Raw genomic sequence first — 19,101 nt, 5'->3', positions numbered from 1 at the left:
AACTTAAATGTACATCAAAGATGACATATCCTTTTGTGTCGTTCACACAATGGGTAATGTCAATTTCTTATTGCTGCCAAATTGTATGTGAACTTTTATTAATCTCCTTCCAAAAAGACAAAATTGAGGGTTTTTGTCTGCTATAAAAGACCGAATGACCAGCTGACAGAATACCCACATCAATGAGATAACAGATCTACGAAGTAAAAGAAGCTCACTGAACATGAACTTCAGAGACCACCTAGTCCAATCTTCTTATATTACAAATAAGTTGATTCTCTTAAAAATGCTGATAATTTCTGTGGCTTAATTTTATATCTTGTAACTTTGCTAAAGTTATTGTTTCATTCAAACTTTTAATTGATTCTCTAAGTTTCCCTAAGAATCACATCATTTGCAAAAAATGATGGTTTGTTTGTTCTTTGTTTTTGCTTATTTCCTCAATTTTTTTCTTGTTATTGTCTTATTGCTATCATTGCCCTTCGAGGACAAAAAATATGAGGACCATCTTTTTGTCAGCCCTGATTCTACAGAAAAGAGCTCTGGTTTATCTATATCACATGTAATGCTGACTCACGGTTTTAAATACATTTTATTTAAAATATTTGCATTAATATGCATTAGGGATATTGGTCTATAGTTTTCTTTCTTCTTTTTTGTATTCCTTTGATTTTGTCTAGCCCTGGGATGAAGACAGCTGGATTGTGCTGTCAAGACAGTCCTGGCTCTGAAGTCAAGAAGACCTGAGCTCAAATTTAGCCTCGGATACTTACTAAGTCACTTATGTTATTCTCAATCCAAACTTAATACTTTTTGGTAGCATAAAAGCTGCATTCAAGAACTATCATTTTGAAACTTAAAATTGGTGAATTATCTTTCAAAACATTTATTCATTTATCTTTGTGTGACTGGCTGGTTTACCAATAGGAAAAGATACCATATAGGGGATTTTTTTTGGGGGGGGCGAGGGGGAATGAGCTAGACTCAATCTCCAAGGCCACTCTATCTCTGGGAATTTGTGAAAATTCTACCCAACACTAATATAAGTAGATGAGTTGTCAAGGTGAACACCTTGTCCCAATATGGACAAACACATAGAAAAGAGAATAATCACTCACTTTTTCCCAAGGATATGCAAAATCCAAGTTAAAAGGCTATGTTCCTGCACAATTTCAAAGGCAGCTTTGGTAATCTGGGCAGCATTTTGTAAGATTTCTATAATCCAGTTCTGAAAACAAAACAAACAAAAAATCCTCAATAGAGAAAAATCATTTATCATTTAACCAAATGATAAACTTTTAAAAAGTGTGCTGTAGTTGCTATCTGTTTATGGAAAACAAAGTACCCGTAATGAAGACTATCATAGTATCACATGAATTTTCACTTTAATTACTAAATCTCAGTTCTAAATCACAAATTATATTGATACATTCTAGTTCAATCCAATCCAACAAGCATTTGTTACATGCCTACTATGTGCCAGGCACTGTGTGGGCGCTGAAGATGGAAAGACAAAATAAAAAACAGTATACTATCTGGAATTAGCACATAGGTAATAGCATGTAAAATGTAAAACCCAACAAAATCAGGTCATGGATTATAAGTTTAGTATTATGTTTCTAGCTCTGCTACCAAGTTAACTAGGAGAGTTCATTTTCTTTCTCTATGCTTCAGTTTCTTAACTTGTACAGATCATTTAAGAGTTATAGAATCCCTAGATATTTGTGAGCTAAGGAGCACAGATATAAAAATCTGAGTGAATTGGATTTGAATAAAAATATTCTGTTCCTTCTAACTTCTGTTAACAATGCTCCTTTAGCTTCTACTCACCAAATCCAGTATCACTTTAGAAACCAGAAGTCATGGGTCCATATTTCAGGATATTTATAAATTTAAGTTAGAAGTGAACAGGCACTAGAGAGTACAAGAATTTTGTCACCTTTATTTCTTCTAACAGCCTGTTGATCATTCAATTTGGATTGAATTCCAAGGGGGAAAAGATGAATGAATACATTCTCTTGATCCCTGTGTCAATCTCACTAGGAGATGCACAAAACTCTTAGGCTCTGAGTGGGTATCATACAACTTTCAAAAGCTAATCTAGAACTAAGTGGCTTGAGAGTTCCTGAAGCAAGAAGACTAATTACCAACTTAGATGGCAAAACTTATGTTTTCACTAGTCTCAAAAAGAATAAAGATGACTAAATATGTCTTTCTTCTTGGGTAAATAAAAGGCTCTTTATTAACAGAGGCCTCACAGTATAAAGGGGCAGAAGTACAAAATGTTTTAGAGAATACGTTCTCTAAAATACGTTTTCAGAAATGGGCAGAAGGCAAATATTGAACACAAACTGCACTAAGACTGTTAAAGAACTCAACTGTAATTAGGAAGGCTGTGTAATAAGGAAGGCATTATAAGTATCTTATTTTCCTCACACTAAAAACCAAATAAAAGGTCATAGTAGTAAACCAGGAAAGTATTCACATTTAGGTCAGGATTAGAATTTACAGTTCTAGCTTTCAGATGACATACTTTTCTTTATTAAATAAGCTTTTGGAAGTACACCTTACCTGCATTGTTTCATCACATAATGGGCTGTTGAAGAAGGACAGGATGATATGGAAAATTCTCTGAGAGGAATACAAATCATAGCAGTGTGTGTCTCGAATTCCTTGTCTCAAAAGTTCAAATATCCACTCCTGTTCTATCCTATACTATAATTCAAGCAAAAAAGGTCTATGTTATTTACAGCAAAATTTTTATTAATTAGATTTTTAGAATATCCTCACTGGTAAAAAAACAAAAAACAACAACAACCCGTAAAGCAAAAATAACTGGAAGTGACATCTGACAATGTAAATAACATTCTGTCTGCCTTAGTGGTCCCCAGTCTCTCTGCTGAGAGTAGATGGCTATGTTGCCTTATCTGTTTTCTGAGATGATTCCTGTCAATTCTGTTACTCATAGGTCTGCTTCCTCATAGCTTCCTCCTTTTTTATTTATAATGATGTGTGGCTCAAAGAAATGTAGAACAGGAGATAAAGAGTTGACTTAAGAGTCAAAACAATTTGGGCTCCAGTCTTCCTTCTAATACATCCTGGCCAAGTCACTTAATGCGTCAGGGACAATCAGGAATTCTGCAAATAGGTGCCACGCTGTGCAAACTGTTCTTTTGTCAAAGTATACTATTTCCAAGAAGTGACAAGTACTATACCACAGCCCTCAATAATTACACTGATTTCGGATCTTAGGCATTTTCTTTCAGTGACACAGCAGCTAGAGAGCCAACTACAAAGTCAGGAAGACTTAGCCATTCTACATCTTAATTACACTGGTCAACTTTCTAAATCCATTTAAATTGTAGAGCAATTGCTGATAAACTTTGGAAAAGGAAATTTTCTCATTGGGAGTTTTCCTATACCAATGAAATCTAAGGTTCATTCCTTATCTTTAAACGAAATGAATTAGGATTTGTGAGCCTAGTGGTAGGTGCTAGGATTACAAAGGCAAAATGAAAAACAGTTTTGTCCTTCCTCATCTCATTTTAGATTCCATTCCCTCAGGTCAAAACAAAGGACCAAGTCAAAATTTAACTAAAAGCTTACATTATGTTTAACTCAGGAATTTTCATCAGATTTCTGGTGAAAATTTAGACTTCAGAATTAAAGAGTTCTCATGGCTTTTTGGTCCTACTTTAAAACCCCAAAGAGAAACAAAATTCCAGGAAATCAAAGTACTGGTAGATCTAAACATCTCTTAACTCTTACACTTCAATGAGTAGAGGCCCAAGATAGTTCAGAACCATTTAATATCCCCATTGTTGTTCAGTTGTGTCCCAATCTCTGTGACCTTGTGAATTATACCATCCACAGAGTTTTCTTGCAGATATTGGATTGGTTTGCCATTTCCTTCTCTAGTGGTTTAAGGCAAACAGAGACTGCCCAGGCTCCCACAATAATTACATGTCTGAAGCCAAATTTGAATTCAGGTCTTCCTGACTCCAGGCCTTTCTGATTCTATCCACTGAGTCACCTAATTGGCGACTCCCCATAGTAGGTACTTAAATAACATTTGTTGAAATGAATTACCTCTGAATCAGAGCTGTAGAAAAAGTTATAGAATCCCGGTACTTTGTTCAAGTATAAGTCCTGATGTGACAAAAGGAATTTGTTTATCTTCATGTACATGTGCTCCTCTGGAAAGAGATTCAAGCAGTTATTTAAAATGTTAACTCTCAACAGCCACACATGACAAGGGTTTCTTCTTTTCTGCCACAATTAGGAAGTGGGATTTTTAAAATAACACATTTCAAAGAATTAGGTTGCAACAGAACACATTTAATGATGAACAGAACTTAATATAATTAATGTAATCCTCCTCTGTCAATACAGATATTTAAGGGCATAAGGGTGTCTCTATAATATATTTACAGATTTCTTAAGTTTTCCTAGTATTTTCGTAGTTTACAAAGAGCTTTAATAAATTATGCTCTCTTCTCCTGAGTTCAGAAATATTGCATAAAGATTTTCAGTTAATAAAGTGCCAAACGGAAGACAACTTAAGTTTACATTCTCAACAGACTCATTCATGAATCTCAAACCTGATCCTTCACCATTACCAGCAAAAAGATTCATAGCTGAGGAAAGATGAAGGTGGCTTACATTATGCTTTATCAGAAACATCATTTTAGGTTTTGTTGCACTAATTTCTCACCAAAAGCATAAATATATTTGCTTTATAATGCTTTAAAGTTTGCAAATAACAGTAATAATACTTCACATTTAATAAGTGCTTTAACATTTGCAAAATATTTTACACACAGTATTTCATTTGAATCTTACCACAATGCAATGAATTAGATGATACAATTATCTCCATTTTATAGATAAAGAAACCAAGATTCAAAGGGGTTAAGTAATTTGCAAGGATCATGGAGCACATAAATAGATAATGTAGAATTTGAATGTAAGTCTTTTGGTTTCCAATGCTTAATCATCTCTGCCATGCTGCCACAATTTTCCATTATGACTCTCCCCTCCCCCCAAGCTCCCACAGTTTCTACATTCCTCTGCTCTAGACTTCTCTGCTCACTCTGCAATAGACTTGCCCCCCCCCCCCATCTCCCCACCCCAGCAGGAAGACTTTTCTTTATAATCATCTCTCCCCAACATAGACAATAAAACTACTTCTTGAGAGGAGGAACTATTTTGTTTACATAAAATGTATATTCTGAGCATTTGATGCAGTGCTAAGTGTCTAGTAATTGCTCTCTCTGTCCTTCTCTCCTTGCGAAGTTCTAGGATGGGTTCAAGTCTAAATAAATGCCCTAAACAAATGAAGCAGTGTACTTAATTAACCTCACTTCTCCAACATCCTTCCACAGGAATGAGAATGTCCTTTTGTTCATCAAAAGAAGAGAAGTGCCGTTTTTTGTTTATCTGGACCAGACCAAAAGGGGGAGAAGTTTCAGTAATGTCGCTCTTCCCCTCATTCCATAACCCCACTAGTATTTCATTGCTTCCTTTGATGAGTAATCAAATTTCTACGTGAAAATTATGCACTTGTGTTATATCTTGTTACAGAATTTCTTCACTTTTTATTTCAAGATTATAATTATTATGAATTGAAAATTGCTTAGGGCAACTTTTTCATTAGTATAGCAGCTTGAAGGAATATATATAGACAGAAGTATAGGTGTAAAATGAATATGAAGGGAATAACATTTTTTAAAATGACAAAATTTAGGGGTGAGAGAGGAATGTATTGGGAGAAAGAGAAAGGGAGAAGTGGAATACTGTAAATCATCTGTCATAAAAAAGAAAAAGCTTTTACAATGAAAGGGAAGAGGGGGAGAAGAGGAGTGAGTATACCTTACCCTTATTAGAATTGGCTCAAAGAGGAAATAATTTACACACTTAATATGGGTATAGAAATCTCTTACCTTGCAGGAAAATAAGAAAATAGAATACAGGAAGAGGGGAGTGTGATAAAAAGGCATATTGGGTGAGGGTACAGTCAGTAGCAAACACGTTTGAGGAGAGACAGGGTGAAAGAAGAGAGAGAATAGAATACATGGGGGGAAATACAGTTAGTAAAAGTAAATGTAAAAAGAATTTTGAAGGAAATTGCTTGGGGATTTTCTGATTAGCAGGAGAATTCAGATAGACTCTCCAAACAGAATACTAATAAATTTAAAAATTATACCTAATTGTTTTAGCTAAAACAGATGAAGATTGCTTCCCTTCCCCCTCTTCCTCTCCCCACCTCCCCTCCACAAGCAGGCAGTTAGAAAATGTAGTGGATAGATCCTGGACCTGGAATTAACAAGAATAGAGATCAAATTCTGTCTGAAATGGTTACTAATGAGATTAGGTTAAGTTACATAACCTTTTTCAGTCTTAGTTTTTTTCTTCTATAAAAGAGGGATAATAATAATAATAGGGTTCTTGAGAGGATCAAGAAATAACATAGGTAAATCTTAATGCTCTATATAACTATTATTATGGACTTAGAATTTTCATTTAGAGGTCTTTTGTAACAATAGGAAATTTAAAATACATTTTTCTCTACTGTCCACAAAAGATCAAACATCTACTACAGATTTTTTTTTCTCTTAGAATTTCCTCTAGTAGTACAGCATGTTCTACTGGAGAGAACATCGAGGAATCAAAAAACTTGATTATACAATCTTAGCTCAGCCATTAATAGCCTTATAATCTTGGATAAGTTATTCTCGCCCTTTCTGTGCCACAGTTTCTTCACCTATATAGTGAAAACTGGCTTAGAGGATTTCTCAGGTCAAGTTCTAAAATATTACAAAGGTCTCTTAGGATAAATAAAATTATCCCACTCCCACAATCAAAGTATGATGCCACATCTGCCATCAGTGACCACATGGAGAGGGAAGTATGAAAGTAATGCAATATCATTATGTTCATGAATTATATTTTCTTACTTGAAGCCCTACTACTTTTCAGCCCTGACAATAACAACCTTTGCCAAGCAATCTTAAAATTACAAATCTTAATAGTAATTCACATATTCATGAGTCACTCTGATCAGCTTTCATTTTTTATTTATACTCCAAACACAAATAAATCAGTAATACCTGGTTTCAGAATCTGCAAGGCAGTTTTGGCAATAAACAGTGTCAAGGTATAGGTCAATCTGAGATTCTGTTTTCTGATTCCATTTTGTAATATGTCCAAGAGATAGAGCAGCTTGAAGGAAAAAAAAAAATAGAGAAATGAGGATCCTAGTGATGTGACTTATCTTCTTCCTCTATCAGAAAGAACTCCAAATCCTATTCCTAATGAAAAATGTAAAGTCAATCTAGTTAGCATCTTTAAAGACATTCACAATAACCTTAGAGACAACCTAAATGGAACTTAATTTTCCCAGACTATCTTATTACTCTCAGTTAAGAAAGTTGTAAACTCTATCACCTATATGTGCATACAAAAAGAAAGTTAGTTTTCTCAGATTATCTTGTTTGAGATATAGAAAGGTCTGGGACCTGGTTTTACCAGGTGCATTTCATCTAGCTCTTCATCAAATGGAGAAAATTGCTGTTTTTGTTTATCTGGAGCCTCCCGCTTGATTTCCCACCTTTGCACCTGAGAAACCTTAAGGATACATTTTCCCTTATGAAACATCTGTTTATGATGAAGATCTGTGCTCTTTTAATGGCACATTTCTCCTTACTCTGGCTAACTTTGATTAATCTGGTAAACTCCTCTATGGATCTAACCTGTCAGTCAATGGCATATTCTTTTAATAGATTTCCAAATTCCTCTCCTTTCTAACTATATGCTCTCCCAATCTCTTTCATATTTACCACTCTTAGTACCTACTGTATCTCTTTATTTTCCTCTGTAAACTCTTCTAAATAAACCTTCTTTTTGGTAAAGAGAATGTCCATTGTGAGTTTGTCACATTTATTTCAAACTAAGTCTTAGGTCTTCCTACCTCGACCTCATCACTAGGGAATAGGATCAAGTTGTACACAGTCAGAATGCAAGTTTTTCTCTAAGGCAGAATAAGGCAGAACCTGACATTCCCTTGATTATGGGAATAATATAAAAAATAATGCTGGTAATGGCACACCCTCTTCACTGCAGATCTAGTCAACCAACTCCATCATGAGGCAAATAAATGTTCAAAGACAGTTCCATGACTCAAGAACTCAACTGCTGCCATTTCATTAATAAGAGCAATTTCAAAGCTTTGGTCTCCCTCATTCTACACTCTCCCACCTTTTCTCTCTTTTTAAATTTACCCTATTCTTTTCACTTTCTTTCACTTCTTTCTATATCCTTTCTCCTTCCTTCTCCCTTTTTTACCTCTCCTCCCCCAGACCAAGTTTTCCCTTAACACAATGATACAAGAGGGAAAAACAGCATTGTAAATTCATATACTTGTTATTGTTGGAAACCAATATCCAACCAGATGTCACAACTGTCAAGGTGGGGGAAGGAGAGGAAGAGAAAATTTGATTTTTAAAGTTTAGACAAAAATACATTTCAAAACCAAACAGGCATTTGTGACTCAAAGTCAGCTTTCCAAATCATTTTACAAAAGTGACCTTTTGCTCCTTTCCTACAAAACATCATGGCAACATTCATCCATCATTTTTTTCCAGTGGAGATTCTGTTCTCTAAGGACTTCTTTCCGCACCACTAATTTTACCTGTGGCTGTTCTCGAAATCGAGCCCCTTCCAAATGGGAATAATAGGAAGCCAGAACATAATAAGCTGCTGCTCGCATCTGAGGATCGTAACTGCTAAGGGCAGAAACTGTGAGGCCCAGGGCATTGGAATCAACAAATTTGTGACAATCCACTATAAATTCTATAGGAAACAAAGAAAAATCGAGATTAGTGAAGCAATGTGGCACAGTAGAAATTTCAGAGTCAGGAAAATATGGGTTCAAGTTTTGCCCCTAACATATACTGGCTGTGTGATCCTTGGCAAGTTATTGAACCTTCCCAATGCCCCACACAACTCAACTCTCTAATACTCTAAATTTAAGAAAAGCTACCAGTCTTCCTTAATAGAGGGAGTATTTTTGCAGAGAACCTCCTAAAACATAAAACCATAAGATAAGACCATAAAGCAATACATTATATCTACTACTAAAACTTGTTACCGTTTTAAACTATAAATTTTAATCAATCAATTATCTTATAGGAATAAAAGCTCCTGGAGGGCAGGATCAGTTTTTGTAATCCTAGTGCCTATTACAAGTTCATGACACAAATGTAAAACTACATATTCACCTCTGATGAATTTGTCTTTTAACCACCTCAATGCTCCAGCTTAGAGAATTTTTTAGAATCCTGACTTTATTATTCAATGTTAGTTAACCTCTTCCACCTTTGGGTCCCAGCAAATGTTAGCATTATGTTTATGCCTTTATCTATCACTGATAACAATGGACCAAACATATACATAGGAATTTCATTGTAGATCTTCCAGGCAAGCTGAGACTAAACCATTAGCAACTCTTAGGAGTCTGGTCATTCAACTAATTCTAAGTCTATTTTAATGTATTATTATTCACAGCTACCTTTTCTATAAGAATAGTATGACACTTTCTCAAAAAATTTGAAAAATATAGATGAATTGTATCTACAATACTCTCCCCATCTACTAATTCATTAATGCTTAAAAAAAATAAGGTCAGTCTATCATGACTTGTTCTGGCTCTTTGTAATACTTTCTTTTTCTAGGACTCATTAACCATTTCCCTAATATTAAATTCTAGAATTTCTCATGAATCGGAGTGAAGCACCCAGCCCTATAATTCATAAGTTTTACTCTTTTCTTTTATTAAAAACCAAAATATTTGCCCCTCTTCAGTCCAGGTACAGATGAGGACTTTGAAAGGAACTTATCTTCTTCCCAAATCAGGAAGTAGCCTATTCAGCTATTATCAGGCATAACCAAGTCCCAGACTATACAGTTTGTATAGAGTGATTGTAAGGATGGTATCAGCCTGGAGTGTCTATCCCTCCAATCTCTGAGCATCTTTAAACAACCTTAGAGATTTTTGATTAGCATATCTTTACACAGGTTAGCATCCTATTCAGCTAGGTGGATTCCATCTGGCTCCTCCTGGATTCCTCCCTTAGAGCTACCAAACTTCCTATTTCTCCTCCCCTGAGGTTATATTTCACCTATAAAAGATGTGTTCATGATGAGGATCTTTAAGTCATTTTCAGGACTAATTCCCCTATGAGATATCCCTCTTCCTCTTATCTTCCTTTTAATGGCGTCTTTCTCTTTACCATAGCTAATTTTAGTTAGAGTGCTAAACTCCTTTATGGATTTAGCCTGCCAGTTAATGGTTTACTCATACTCTCCATTGCTCTCCAAATCTACTTCATATTTATCACTCTTGGTGTCTATTTTACCTCTTCATTTTGTCTATAATCTCTTATCACAAACATATCTTTTGGCAAAGAGAATGGTCATTGTGAATTTGTCACATGTGCTATTTCGAACTAGGAATTGCTACCCTGATTTCATAGGTACTTCCATTTGTCAGAGATTCAGCAATAATGTAATTTAGATCTTTCAGTAACTGAGGGTATAATTTGTCTATGCCAAGTGACCTGGATTCATCAAATTGTTGTTAAGTACTCTTTTATCATCTGCTTTACTTATCTTGAGCATTTATTTATAAGTCAAGTAAGGAGTTCTCCTTCCCAGGAGTAGGAGCCTGACAGAAGATTAGCAGAAGAGAAAAGAATGAAAAACTGAATTGAAAAAAAGACCTTTTATAAATTTCAGAGACAGGAATAACAGTGCCCTTTCAAATTCACTTTACCAAGTGTTGGACACTAATTATCTCACTTAATATTCACAGTAAACCTCACATAGATGATACAGGTAGTATTATACCAATATTACAAATGAAGAAATTGAAAAAATAACCTAAGTGATTTGTGAGACATTAAATTTCAAAGCCAAGATTCAAACTCTGAACTCCCAAATTTATGTTATATCCCATGTTCACTAATAAAGTAGCCCTCAAGTAATGAAAGCACCAAGTATGACAAGAGAGACGCTCCTATGTGCTAATCTGAATTAATTTTCCACTATTTTTAGAAAACCACCAAATGAGATGTGATATATACCCAAGGAACCTAGGAATGAACTTCTCTGAAGTTAGCTAGACTGAAAAATAATAGCAAAGTAAAGACCTAGTGATGGCCTACATGTAAGACTTCATTTCCAAAATGAAGGGGAAAAAATAAAGGATTTCTTTAACTAGGATTATTTTTAGTAATCACTGATATTTTCCTATTAATACATGTAAATTTTCCATGTGAAATTCAGAAAGTTCCGTGGCACTTTCTAAAAATCTTGCTTTAGTAAAATTCCTTTCCCTGGGAAACAAATGCCCTTGTGGTGTTCAAAACATGCAAATAGTTGCCAAATAATAAGCTGTTTTAAAAAAAAAAAAGTTAAACACAATCAATGACATCACATTTGTTTAAAGAACCTTGCAAAGTACCACTGAAGACTTCTGGTGACAGGCTTATCAGCCTTAAAGTTGAATTTAAATAACTTTGATGAGGTCTTTTCTCAGTAAACTCTCATAGAATTATAGTCACAAGTGGGAAAAAGTAATAAAATTTGGAGGATGGTAAGATTCTAGAAATATGCTATTTGATGTCCTTGCCAATCTTTTAACAAAGACTACCGATGCAGTAAAATCTGCCACTGTGATCACTTCAATGAGGAAAGGCATGGAGGATTAACCTGGAAAGTGAGAGACTCTGACTCTGGTTGAGTCTATTATTATCATGATCCTTTGATTTGTGAAAAATAACCTACAAGTTTCAGTCTAATTCTGTGGAAATTAGGATTCATTATGGAAAAAAACATCTGTCATTGTCACTATTAAGCAACTTTGAATAAGCTGTATCTGGGCCAAGGTTCCAGAAAGAAAAGACAAGAGAATGGCTATCCATCTTCAACAAAGTGAGATTTCTCTAAACTCGTGTGCCTGTGTACTCAGGGTCACAAGAACCAGAATCATGAGAATAAATCCTTAGAGAGAGAAGCTAAACAAGGCTCTTTGGAAGGCAATGAAAGGATACAGTACCACAGTCCCAAAATCAAATCCCGGAAATGAGAGAGGAAGAATAAATATCCTGGTACAGGGATGCATCATCATCATGACAAAGGCAAAAATAAATAAAACATAATATTTTTAGCTTAAAAAAACCAGACTCAGTTTTTGATACCTTTGACTTCTACACTACTATTTTGTGACTCTTGACAGCTTTGCCACCATACAAGACTCAAATATGTTTGGGTCCTGATTGACTCAGATTGAATGTAAATAGTAATCATTTCTGCTTTGGCCAGAAACCCTGAGGGTCCTTCCCCTTTCAGATTAATTAATTAATTAATTTATATGGGGAAGGTGGGTTCTAGATAAAATAAGAGATTCTCTACCTCAATTGCTACCTAGCCTTAATCACTGAATGAGTACAAAGTGATATCTGTTGAAGATCTTAGCTTAAAAAGACCAAGGTCTCCCATTTCATCTGCGCCATCTCCAGTTGTCTTGATCCATATCTTGCCACTGGACTTAGATGGCTCTGGAGGGGAAAGTGGGGCAGGTGACTTTACCCAGCTCTCCCTCTCTCCCTTAAATACAATTCACTTGCATGTCATGGTCCTCTTTGAGAACAAAGGACAAATCAACAATCACATATATCTAAATATTTTATATTCCCAATTAAAATAATAAAAGAGTGTGTCTATCACCAGTGTTGGCTTCATTTTCAACCCTTAACTTATTTCCTTACCACCTTGGATCCAGCCCTGAACACCAGGCTCTGATGGTAGACTTTTTACCTCATCTTGCCCAGAATTAGACTTCCATGCTATTTCCTTGCCTTTTCTATCATTGAAAAGACTCTTCTTTAGGTGCTGTCTTTTACTGGAATGAAATCTCTTTGAAGACAGGGGCTATCTTGGTTATTTGAATTTTTATCTCTAGTATTGAGCAAAATACTTGGCACAGAGTATGTACTTAATAAATGTGTGCTTTTTGTTTCTCTCTAATTATTTTTAGAAAGCGATTGTTATTTAATCATCAAGAATAGGGTGGTATAGTAGGAAGAGAATGGGATAGAGATTGCTTGCCAGTACAAGAGAAGAACATCTCAAGAATAAAATTCTGAAGAAACAACTGAAAGAAAGTTATGCTGATGGACAGCTACAAATGTCAGAAAGACATGACTCGTGAACCAACTTGAATTTAAAGTCATTTACAGATGAGATAATCAAGGGCAGGCAAGATAAGATCAATATGAAAGTGCAGCCTAATCCTATATGGATAATTCCAAGTATGCCAAAGCTCAGGATAAGTTGTAGTTGGTGAAAAAAGCTAAACAAAAAAGAGTTTCTTTAGTTATACTGGGGAAAGAGGGATCATAGGACCACTTCTTGGGATGAGTAGGATAAAGAAAACAGATTACATAGAGAAGACAAAACTGCCAAACCATTATTTTGTTTCTTTTTTCTCTGCCTATGAAGATAATCTTCCTAGAACACCAACAGCACCAGCAGAAGTGCTTTTGAGCATCTATTAGTAATATATGAATGATGGTGGATGGGAAAGATACTAAAGAATTTAGAGAAGGGAAAGCAGTATCTCAGTTTTTAAAAATGGAAAGAAAAGGGAGTTTGCAAATGATCAATAAACCTGACTTTAATTCCAGGAAAATTCTAGAATGTATTACGAAAGCAATTATACACAAATATCTGGAAAAGGAGGCCATGATCATAAGAAGCCAGCATGAAGTCATGCCATGGAAGTATAGTGAATTAAGAACTGGGCTCACAGTTAGGAAGACCTGGATTTAATTCTTGTTTCTGACCCTAAAAGGAACTGCATTAGTAAAAATGCCTCACTGAATACTTTCTACCTACATTAATGAAATCCTATAGAACAAAGCAAAACATATTAACCTTATTTTCTTCTTTAATAGGATTACTAGACTGATAAAGAGTACTGTAGCTATTTTTCACATAGAATTAAGAAACTATTAGCAGAAATCAAAAGGAAAAACTTAGCTTAATGTTAAGAAAAGTTTCCGAAAAATTAGAAATATACAAAAATGGAGTAAGATGAATTGGGAAACATGTATTCCCCTTCAACAAAGGCCTGAAAGACAGAGGAATAAACACTGAGTCTAAAATGAAAAGATATGGTTCAAATCTTAATCTTTGTTATTTTCTATCTTGGTAATCATGGATAAATTGTTTAACCTTCCTGGCCCTCAGTTTCCTCATTTCTAAAATGAAGTCTAGATGGCCATTCTTAGATGTAGAATTTTCTTAGACGTAGGATTTTATGATTAAACTAAATGACTAGCTAGTAGGAAGGTCGAGAGGGACTTTTTGCTCAGGCATATATTAGACTATATAGTTGCTAACACTCCTTCCAATGAGAATTTTCTGATTTGTGAATCAAAAGAAATAAACTGAATAGGCATAAATAGTAGATAGAAAAAAATGGCCTATAAAGAGATAGCATTCTTTACCTGGTCTGGTAAGTTCACTGAAAAGGTGAAGTAGAAAACAGGGATCATAAAGTTCGTCGAAGTCTACTTTGCTTTTGTCTTTGAATATATCCTGTGCATCCTAAAATAAAGGCAAAAAATAAAGGTCTTAGGTTGAAGTGCCATCTCATTCTAGAAAACTCAATGATTTTTCATAATTTTAGAACTTCAGCGTCACCATTTCTGAGACTGAAACAGACAAGAAGATTTTAAAAGCAAAAATGCTACCATTATTTTGAAAAAGCACTATTAATATGATATATTTTTCATAGGTTACTAGTTGTCCAGACTGGGTACACAGATGAGTGGATATTTGATAGAGGTCATTCATTAGTTTACATACTTTGGACAGGGTTATGATAATAAATGCTTAATAAGTAATTTTACCAAAAAAAAAAAAAAAAGTGCGATACTTTTAAGTTTAATTTACATTAACATTTTCTCTGTCATTTTTGTAAATCTAGATAATGATCAGAATGATAAATTAAGCCTTGATTTGTAGTATTTGTAAATTTCCAAAGTAAATGCTTACACAAAAAATTGACCAATTAGCTTTTGTGAGCCAAATCAAGTTAGCTCTAGGACAATCTTATTTTGGCACGGCTACAAATGGAAGGAGGTCTAGACTTAAAACAGATGAAACCATGAGAAAATCTGTACCATTATTGAAATAATCAAAAGAAAATAATTCCCCTATCAAAAACAGGCAGAAACAGCCCTTAAGAACCATACCTCCTTTAGCAGAAGTTTTCGATTCTGTGGGAAGTGAAGAATGGTCTTCATCATTCTCTCTCGATCCAGGAGACATAAGATTTCTCCCACACTTGGCTGCTGCCATAGTGACTTTCCCAGGCTCTTACACGTCTTGTGATGTTCCACAGCAGCAGGGCCCCATAGCAGCATTCTAAAATTGGGTAATTTAACAGTTGATTCATTGTAGGATTCTCCAGCACAAAGTAAAAATGGCTAAACCTATCTGACTGAAGGAAAATTAAAGTCCTGGCACTTTTTTTATCCCAAAAAAGTTTTCCTTTTCTTAACAGCTTACTCAGAATTGTTTTTTTCAGAACCTTCAGAAGCAAACAAAAATCCAAGATTTTGTTACCTACTACCAGTTATCTGTACTAACTTATTATCTTAACAGAAAAAATTCCTATTCTTAAATATTTACACTCACTTTTTGGAACTTATAATAAAACTGTGATCGACAATTCAACTGAAGGTACAGTAATAGCTGCAAAAGAATTCTGATTTTTAAATGGTACTCTCCCACAAACAAATATGACAACAAATCTCTGTAAATTAAATTTTGTCAGTCTCTTCATCTTATAAAAAGGAAATTTATCAATTTCCACTAAATTAACAATAGTAAGAAGGACTTTAAACTTTTAGTTTTTCTTGAAGCATGTTTTTCTTTAACAATTATTCTAGGAAGAAAACAGCTATGAAAGACATTATATATATTCTCAAAGACACTATCATAATGATACTGGAGCACCAGGTTAATCTAATGAATATTCAGTCACATATCTCGTAGTTCATAATGAGATAATGACTTTTTCCTATTATTTCAGGTTTGTTCCTTTTCCTGTTACTAATAAAGCAATGTCATTTTACATTTGTTTATTGTGATGGGAAAAGTACCAGTATCTGCGATTTCAGGGGGATAGAATAATTCTTCTAATGAGGGAACTGTCTTCACTAATGTAGATCAGTAGCTTCTTTGCAACTTAAAGTCTTAAAAAATGCTTACAGCACTGAGAAATTAAGTGTTTTGCTCAGGATCTCAAAGTATGTGTCAGAAATGGGTCTTAAATCCAGGTGTGTCTGAGGCCAGCTCTCTATACACTTATGCCAAGGTGGCCTTTACTTTATTCCTGTTTGTCTCCCTGACACCTTTTGGGTTCTTGGCAAAGCTAGAGGAGGGAATTTCTATTTCCTTGTCTAGCTCATTTTACAGATGAAGAACTGAGACAAATAGGGTTGAGTGATTTGCTTGTAGTCACTAAGTCAGTAAGTGTCTAGGGAAAATTTGAACTCAGGAAGATCAGCCAGATATTTAAAGTCCTTCATAAGCTGACTCCAACCTATTTTTCCAAATCTTCCATAAGACTCCCCAGACTCTCCTTTACATACTATATAACCAAGCTGATTGCCATTTCCGGAACTAAGCATTCCAAATCTAACCTCTATATCTTTGGACAGAATGTTTCCTAGGCCTTCAATTATTTCCAGTTCTTCCCCCTTTTCTCCCTACCTCCTCCCCTAGATGGTAAGTAATTCCATATATTTTAAACATGGTAAAAATATATGTTAAGTCCAATATAAGCATATATATTTATACAATTATCTTGCTGCACAAGAAAAATCAGATCAAAAAGAAAAAAAATGAGAAAAAAAAATAAAATTCAAGCAAACCACAACAAAAAGGGTGAAAAAGCCATATTGTTTCCAGAGTCCTCTCTCTGGGTGTAGATGACTCTCTTCATCACAAGATCACTGGAACTGGCCTGAATCTTCTCATTGTTGAAAAGAGCCCCACCCATCAGAATTGATTATCATATAATCTTGTATTTGCCACGTACAATGTTCTCTTGGTTCTGTTCATTTCACTTAGCATCAGTTCATGTAAGTATCTCCAGGCCTCTCTGAAATCATCCTGCTAATAATTTCTTATAGAACAATAATATTCCATAACATTCATATACCCTAATTTATTCAGCCATTCTCCAATATCACTCTTTATGTTTAAATCATGAATTCATTTCGACCTTATCTTGATATATGGTATTAGGTGTGGGTCAATGCCTAATAAAATCTTTTTTAAAGTTCACCTTAACTGCCATCTAGAAAGTTATTCTAGATCCTCTTCAATTCTAGTATTCTCTCCCCCTTATCTATGTAAACAGTATATCCCTAAGAATGAGAGTTCTTTGGGGAGTAGAGGTTGTTTTTCATTTTGTTTTGGTACTTCCAACATTTAGCACTCATTGCCTTACATATAGTAGATGCTTAATAAATTGCTTGTGGAATTGAAATGCAGAATTTCTAGTCTTACCATTAATCATATTTCCAAGTTTGTCTATAATTTGCTGCTTGAGTGAAATTATTAATTGTATCTATAATTATTTCCAAGTTTGGTAAAAGAACAATTCAAAAATGTTTTAATGAATGCACTTATTTACTCACTCTCATGGGACAATGCATTTATTCAATCATTCTCACGGGACAGTTAGGTGGCAGTGGATAGAGCACCTGGTCTGGAATCAGGAAACCCTGAGTTCAAATATGGCCTTATTTGCTTAAGCTATATGACCTTGAGCAAGTCACTTAACCCTGTCTGCCTCAGTTTTCTTCTCTGTAAAACAAGCTAGAGAAGGAAATCTTTGCCAAGAAAATGCCAAATGGGGTCACAAAGAATTAGGCACTATTGAAATGACTGTAGAACCACCACCATCTCTCAAAATCTGAGTCGTGACAAAGTTCATGTGGTTACTAGGTTCTGGAAAACACAAACAAGGTAGGTCAATTATCACTGAACATGCACATCAGTACCACGCGTGGGAAGTGCTGCCCTACTCATCCTGCTTCCTCAAGATACGAAGCTCAAAATCCAGTCAAAATTTAAAATGGGAATGACAAACCTTTTCAATAATTCAAGTACTATTGTCAAACTAAATGGAAGGTGAATTAGTACAAGAAACATGAAAATTTCTACAAACATATCCCTAGTAGTAGTTTGATGCCAGTTCTAGGACTCAGAAGCACCTCATAAAGTGATGGTATTCTTAGAGAAGTTTTCTACTAGACATTCACTGCTTGACAATTTCAACCTCCCATCTCTTTCAAGAAACAAATTCACCATAAATTTTTTTTCACATTGATTCTAACAAATTCTTGTAAAGGTCATGCATGCTTCTCAAATAAAAACTTATAAGTTATGTGATACTTAGTATGTGAGAGATACTTCATTAAGCACTGGGGACACATTCAAAAGTTAGAGTCTATGCCCTCAGGAAGTTTACAATTTAATAGCACATACATGGAAATGATGATTAAGGAAAGGAATGTCTGATGAATAACAGAGTGGGACAAGTTGGTTTATAAAATAGGTGGTTGATAAACACTTTTCAGAAATGATGGAATCATTGATTTGGTACACTGACTTACTTCATCCAAAAACTCACCTGAAGTTTATGAGGCTCAGATCATTTCTTTCATACAATCTAAGAAGCAGCAATATCTTCTGATCTAGAAAGTGAATGAAGTTCTATTTAGAATGAAGTATTATAAGGAAGCATGGTATTTATATATGAAAACAAACAAACAAACAAACAAACAAACCCAACATAAAATGCTATGCTTTTATATGCTTACCTAGAACACTGAGGGTTGCACCATAGCCTCCTAGTAGCACTGCAAAGTGGTTGCTTTCACAGACGGAAGGGCAAAGTTTTACAATAGTTGATATTAGGTCCACTAACATTTCTAGGGAAAAAAATAAACTGAAATG

At 34.8% G+C, this 19,101-nt stretch overlaps 1 protein-coding gene across 3 annotated transcripts in view; it reads right to left on the bottom strand.

Moving 5' to 3' along the window:
- Positions 1-19,101, bottom strand: part of URB1 (URB1 ribosome biogenesis homolog) — a 96,841-nt gene that overhangs the window by 10,533 nt on the left and 67,207 nt on the right. For all 3 annotated transcript variants that reach the window (XR_004232936.1, XM_023498904.2, XM_012544405.3), the window contains exons 27-35: positions 18,966-19,076; positions 18,776-18,839; positions 15,321-15,492; positions 14,571-14,670; positions 8,690-8,850; positions 7,110-7,221; positions 4,090-4,196; positions 2,572-2,715; positions 1,119-1,228 (exon numbers count right to left, since the gene is read on the bottom strand). Coding sequence is in view for 2 of the 3 variants with exons in the window: in XM_023498904.2 (XP_023354672.1) it covers positions 1,119-1,228; positions 2,572-2,715; positions 4,090-4,196; positions 7,110-7,221; positions 8,690-8,850; positions 14,571-14,670; positions 15,321-15,492; positions 18,776-18,839; positions 18,966-19,076 (1,081 nt within the window). In the remaining variant the exon portion in view is untranslated. The remainder of the gene's footprint in view (positions 1-1,118; positions 1,229-2,571; positions 2,716-4,089; positions 4,197-7,109; positions 7,222-8,689; positions 8,851-14,570; positions 14,671-15,320; positions 15,493-18,775; positions 18,840-18,965; positions 19,077-19,101) is intronic.

The sequence above is a fragment of the Sarcophilus harrisii genome, chromosome 3 (assembly GCF_902635505.1).
Source record: "Sarcophilus harrisii chromosome 3, mSarHar1.11, whole genome shotgun sequence".
Taxonomy (NCBI): Eukaryota; Metazoa; Chordata; class Mammalia; order Dasyuromorphia; family Dasyuridae; genus Sarcophilus; species Sarcophilus harrisii.
The sequence above is the reverse complement of the archived record's forward strand: the minus strand, read 5'-3'. Positions and strand labels throughout refer to the sequence as shown.